Raw genomic sequence first — 6265 nt, 5'->3', positions numbered from 1 at the left:
GTGACTTCGGCGGCCCGTCCTGCTGAGGCCTGGACAGAACGTTGGCAATCAGCTTGCTTCTCCCAGGGCTTTTCAGTGCCCCCGAGGTCCCAGGGGCAGTGGGAGGCCTCGCCTTGGCCCCCTTTCCTTTCTCGCACTGGACTGTCTGGATCTGCAGCCACTCGAGCTGGACAAGCCTGTCGATGTACTTCCCCAGCAGCCCTCCAGGTCTGGGCACTGCCTCTGTCCTGCGCTCAGAGTGTAGGAGCACAGCCATGTCCCGCAGGTCCCAGGAGTTACATGGGGCCGGGAGGAAGTCAGGGTAAGAGTATTCGGGCTGTTGGGTGGGACCCTGCCCTGGGTGCAGATCGAAGTGAACCGCATCAATCTCTTCGGCTCGAAGGTGAAGATCTGGAGGTGTGAGGGGAGGAGGGGGGACGGGGATTCTTTCTGAATCAGAGAGGTCACTGGCACTGTCCTCCTCAGCATCTTCTTTGATAATTTTCATAGTCTGAAAGTCCAGAAACAACTTGTTCCCTGAGGACCCCCGACACCTGTAGCCAAGGGGACTCCTTTTGGGGTTTCCTTCCGGGGAAATGCTTTCCTTCAGTTTATCCTCAGTTGGTTGGGGGACACATCCTCCGAGACTGCTTTTCAGCTGGGACGAGATATGGGGGACTTGGGATTTACTCTGCCTTTTTCTTGAATTCTTTGGACGCTGTACTTTATTCCAAGAGGGGCCTGCATTCATATTGCTGCGAGAAATAAACCTGCAATTCTTAGTCCATCTGACAAAAACTGGCCAGCCGATGATTGAACAACGGAACCAAAAGAATCCCCTGGTGGTATATTTCAGCTATTGCGAGGCATTAGAAAATGTGAGGCCTCTAAACTCACAGAACAAGTTACAGGACAATTTTCCGCTTGACACTCTACTTAGGAAACATCATAGTGCAGGTGCCAGAGTAAATGCATGGATTCTATTTTACATCAAACATTAGCTTTTAAGAAAAACACTAACATTTCATAAAGTGCTTATATTATCATTTTAAACATTAGTAACATCTCTCATAGGACTCTCAGTCTGTCCTGTTAATGATGAGCAGTGTTTAATAACACGAACAAGTAAAATCCACAGCTTTCTTTTATATACCTATTTTCAATTAAATGTAAACAGGATGTAAAATACAAGTTTTACAGAACTTAATCACTGACTGGTGGTTATTCTGAGCTGACAAAAGTCTTAAGGAAAAGTGTAGCATATACAACCTACACCTTAAACCAAAAGCTTATCAAAGTGTTTTCAAATAGAAAACACACTCAGAAAAACTGTTTAGAGGAATAGGAATAAAATCATACCTTTTAACACAATATGAATTTAAAAAATAGGTTTACTGCAATCCTTTGAATGGCGGGGAAGCAGACATTGTGAATACCGTGTGCGTTACTAGCATGGCAACTGATTCTCCCTCTAATTTATCCTGACACAGGATCTCATATCAGAGGTGAAAATATTTTCTTTCTGACTTATTTACCAAGAACGCAGCATTTTGCCAAGATGAATAATACTTCTCAGCAATATCAGTCTGGTGGGGTTAAAAGAATTTGGTGGTAGGGCTTCCCTGGTGGCGCAGTGGTTGAGAGTCCGCTTGCCAATGCAGGGGACGTGGGTTCGTGCCCCGGTCTGGGAAGATCCCACGTGCCGCGGAGCGGCTGGGCCTGTGAGCCATGGCCGCTGAGCCTGCGCGTCCGGAGCCTGTGCTCCGCAACGGGAGAGGCCACAGCAGTGAGAGGCCCGCGTACCGCAAAAAAAAAAAAAAAAAAAAAAAAAGAATTGGGTGGTAAACATGCTTTGTGGAAACCTCAGAGGTTCATTTGTCTGGTTTACATTCATCTGTGTTTCCACCACACTAAGCAATTACTTGAAAATGTGTCACTTCTTAACAAATAAACACGTTGGAGGTTAAATCATTGCCAGTAGCATAACACGTGCTCAATAAATGTTGACGAAATGGATAAAGGAATTGCCATTATTTAGACCTCATGGCCAATATTGTTAAAACTTTCATTTACCTCTAGCTGTCTGTGTGCATCCATAAAAGTTAACAGCATCCTTTTTATATAAAAGGAAACTAACATAGACAGATGATTAAGGGATTTACCCGAAACTGTGGATTCTGCTAACAGTGCAAGAATTATGACCTCTGGAATTTTTACCAACTAGTAATGTTTAAAATCATTTCTGCCAGACAAGAAATATAAGTATATATTTCCTATCAACAGACATATTTTTTCCCAACCACACATATCAATCTGGAGAACTGAGATAACGTGCCTTTTGCAAGATAAAGCAATTACATGAAAAACTATTTACCTGCTTTTCTGATAAGATTTATTCACCCTATTCCCTTTCTTGAAAAAGTCACACGGCTGATCATCATCTAGGGTTTGATGGACTGTCTAAAAAACAGACACGTAGTTAATAAATACTCTGAACACACACACACACACACACACACACACACACACACACACACAAGAAACAAACAGGAAAAAAACCCCAACAAATCTAAATAAGATTTTACTTCAAAGTTTACATCACCTTTGCTGTAGCGCTCGAAATATTCTTGCTCAGTCTGTTGGGAGATGATGGCAGCAGGGGAAGTAACTTTTTTATTCCTCTTATATTTGGAAAGGACTCCTTACCACCGGAACTAGAAGCAACAGAAGTGTCGGTAAGTACTGACTGCAAACGGTCCTGTCACCAGTATTGTGTTGGTTTTCACTTGTTTGTTCTTAAATATTCAAATTGTATAGAAAAACTGGTGGAAGGATATTGCCTTGTATTTACGGTTTAATCTTTACTTGTTTGTTTTTCACAGTGGATATTAGCTACAAGATCACAGTACTACAAATGGATTCTCTCTCTCTCTCCCCATACCCACACATACCCACACACAACATCCCCTTGGAAATAACATGCTGTGGAAATTTGTGGGGCTAATTAAGGTCGGGTGTTGCTCCAAAGTTCTCATGTCCATTCATTCATTCGCTCGTTCGTTCTTTCAACAAATACTTACAGGAGTGCCTAGAAAACGGCAGGTTTACACACATGCCCTGCTCTTGTGGAGCTTAAACTCTGCTGTGGAGGCTCTCTTTCAAGTCTCCTGCCTTCACTATCACATCAATCCACGAAAAAGTTATATCAGTATCTTCATACACATCACACGATGTTATCTCTGTGACATTTTGTTGATTTGTACCACCCAAGGTTGCTTTTCCCCTCTTATTTTGAGTGGGCTACTAAAAGTGCCCCATTTGAACGTGAATACGTATTTCTTTCTTCCATAATATCCCCTGCCTCTGAAAAATGGAAGAGGTGGGATTATACAAGATTTTTATTTCCTTCCTAAAACTTCGCTGTGTTATTTTTCAAAAGAAGCACGTGTGCCATTTTGGTCAGTGTACATACGATTGGAATAAAAGACACATGCGGGCCCTCACAATGAATGAATTATACCATAATCAACGGCTTGATTCGTTTTGGGCGTAGAAAACGTTCTTTACCAACCCTCCTCCAATTAGCCTGGTGCACTCCCCATCTTCTCTCCTTCACCTGGCAAGCTTTACACCCTAGGCTGTGCCGTTTTCTGCACCAAATTAGAGACAGATGACACCCTGCAGGGTCCCTAAGGACGCAGAAAACAAGCTCCGGTTTCCCTGACGGTTCCGGCTCCCATCGGAACAAAGCTAAAAGTCTGAGATTCTGGCTCCAGAAATGCGTCCCAAGCGCCAGAGGCTGCTTGCTTAGGGGCAACCGCATATGTCACCCCAGGGTATGAACTGTTACTCCCACATCTTCCTCTCCGGCGCGGCGCCACGAGACAGCCGCAGCCGCAGCCGCAGCCGCAGCCACGCCGCCCGCTCCCCACCCCCGGGGACGGTCCCGAGCAGCAAAGCATTGTGGGTGCCGTGGGGACAGGACGCTTCTCCTCTATGCAGCGAGGCTCCCTCGGTCTGGCCTAGGGTCCAGGCTGCAGTGCAAACGTCCAAAGAGCTGGCTAGCCTCGAGGCTTAAAATCAGCCTGGGGACGAGCTCCTGGAAAGGCCGGGCTTTGCACGCCTCCCCCGCCCCCATTAACCCAGAAATCCGAGGACAAGCAGCATGCACGTTCCTGGTCCTCCGTTTGTGCAGACGCGGATCTATGATCGATCGGCGGGCGGGACAGGCAGACGCGGACAGAGATTGATCAGACCTGTTTCGCGATCGCCAGGACACGTGACGCGGCCGCCGGCCTTCCTTCCCGGGCCCGGGCGGGAGGCCGGACTGCGGCGCGCTGCTGCAGGCGCGGCGGCGGCGCTCGGGCTGCGGGAGTCCGCGCGCGGCCGCGTCACGAGGGGCGGGGCGGAGGCTCACCGGGAAGTTGCACCGACAAGTTGCAGCCGCGTAAGTAACGCCAGGGCCCCGGGGGTGGGAGCGGCCGCTGGGCGGACACCGCCTTCCCCCAGGCACCCGGGAGGAAGCAGAAGGCCGGCTCCACCCCGCGCTCCGCGGTGGCCCCGAAAAGCTTCCACGGGAGCAAGCACTCATCTATTGAAATCAGATTCTTTTTGCTGCCCAAAGCGAAAAACCCGAGCGAGGACTCGAGGGGCGCGGACTCGAGGGTAGAAGTGGCTGTCGAGGGGAGGGCGCAGCCGGCCCACTGGATCCCCTGCAGGCAGAGGTTCCGGCGGACCCTCCCCAGGGGCTGCTGAGCACGGCCGGGGATACCGAGGGAGCGGACGCGGGGTCGGAAGGCCGCCCCTCGGTTCCACCTCCCCATCGCTTGACGGCCGGCCGGGCCATGTCCAGAGGCCCGGGCTCCGCGGTCCTCCCCGCCGCCGCCGGTTTCCGGAAGCCCGCCCCGCGGAGCCTCAGCTGCCTCTCGGACCTGGACGGTGGCGCGGCCCGGGAGTCGCGGCCCTGCAGGCCGCCCGGGAGCCCGGGCAGCGCGGCGCCGCCGCCGCCGCCCGCGCCGTCCGGCTGCGACCCCTGCCTGCGGCCCATCATCCTAAGGCGGGCGCGCTCGCTGCCCAGCTCGCCTGAGCGCCGCCATAAGGGCGCAGGCGCGCAGGGCGCTGCGTGCCGGCCGGGCTGCAGCAGGCAGCACCGCGTGCGCTTCGCCGACGCTCTGGGCCTGGAGCTGGCGCAGGTCAAGGTGTTCAACGCGGGCGACGACCCGTCCGTGCCACTGCACGTGCTGTCGCGTCTTGCCATCAACTCGGACCTGTGCTGCAGCAGCCAGGACCTGGAGTTCACCCTGCAGTGCCTGGTGCCCGACTTCCCGCCGCCCGTCGAGACCCCTGACTTCGGCGAGCGCCTGGGTCGGCAGCTCGTGTGTCTGGAGCGCGTCACCTGCTCAGACCTGGGCATCAGCGGTACGGCGCGCGTGCGCAACCTGGCCTTCGAGAAGCAGGTGGCGGTGCGTTACACGTTCTCGGACTGGCGCAGCGCGCACGAGGCTGCGGCGCGGTGGCGCGGGCCGGCGGGCACTGAGGGCGCCGAGGACGTCTTCACCTTCGGCTTCCCGGTGCCGCCCTTCCTGCTGGCGCTCGGCTCCCGCGTGCACTTCGCGCTGCGCTACCGTGTGGCCGGCGCCGAGTACTGGGACAACAACGACGGTCGCGACTACAGCCTCACGTGCCGCAACCATGCACTGCACATGCCGCGCGGGGAGTGCGAGGAGAGCTGGATTCACTTCATCTGAGATTCCGCGCGCAGGCCGCACCCGCGCTCACTTCCTTGCTGGGCTCTCGCATCTGGGCAGTGGCCCTTTCTCACACCCCATCTCCTAACCGAAGTCGTCTGACCTCACTTCCCACTGTAAGGTGTGATGGCATGGCCCGTCCTGTCTTCTACTTGCATCGTCTGTGTCACCTGGTCTAAAAAGTAACCTTAGGTGCCAGAAGGACGAGCTGTGTCCTATGCTGGGGCAGGGTGCTGGGTGGGTAGACTCATGGGTGCGTTGGCCCCTCTGAAGAAAGCCCAGGCAGGTGGTTTTGGAAAGGCCTGCGTCCTCCTGCTGGGAAAGCCTGTGGCTTTTGCGTGTGTCCTGATTGGGTCTCTGTGAATATAGCTGTTATTTATCATCATTGTGACGTTGGGACTTTTTTACCCTTAGTGGATGCCTTCTTTGGAACATTCTGGATTTAATAAGCTAAAAAAGGAAAAAGTCATTTTGTGTGTTTGTGCCCATTGTAAACAATGTACAGTGTGACCCCCATTATGGTCCCTTGTGGCATTCCT

The 6265-nt window shown here is 52.6% G+C and overlaps 1 protein-coding gene and 1 pseudogene across 2 annotated transcripts in view; one reads left to right on the top strand and one right to left on the bottom strand.

Annotated features, from left to right (window-relative positions):
- Positions 1-730, bottom strand: part of FAM217B (family with sequence similarity 217 member B) — a 1187-nt gene extending 457 nt beyond the window's left edge. The window contains exon 1 of the mRNA XM_007470163.1: positions 23-730. Within this exon, the coding sequence (XP_007470225.1) occupies positions 23-730 (708 nt within the window). The remainder of the gene's footprint in view (positions 1-22) is intronic.
- A 4050-nt stretch (positions 731-4780) lies between these two features.
- Positions 4781-5742, top strand: LOC103080659 (protein phosphatase 1 regulatory subunit 3D pseudogene; annotated as a pseudogene). The gene has a single exon (XR_014368701.1). The product of XR_014368701.1 is annotated as a protein phosphatase 1 regulatory subunit 3D pseudogene (transcript).
- Positions 5743-6265: the final 523 nt, after the last annotated feature.

The sequence above is a fragment of the Lipotes vexillifer genome, unplaced genomic scaffold (genome assembly GCF_000442215.2).
Source record: "Lipotes vexillifer unplaced genomic scaffold, Lipotes_vexillifer_v1.1 scaffold1231, whole genome shotgun sequence".
Classification (NCBI taxonomy): Eukaryota; Metazoa; Chordata; class Mammalia; order Artiodactyla; family Lipotidae; genus Lipotes; species Lipotes vexillifer.
The sequence above is the reverse complement of the archived record's forward strand: the minus strand, read 5'-3'. Positions and strand labels throughout refer to the sequence as shown.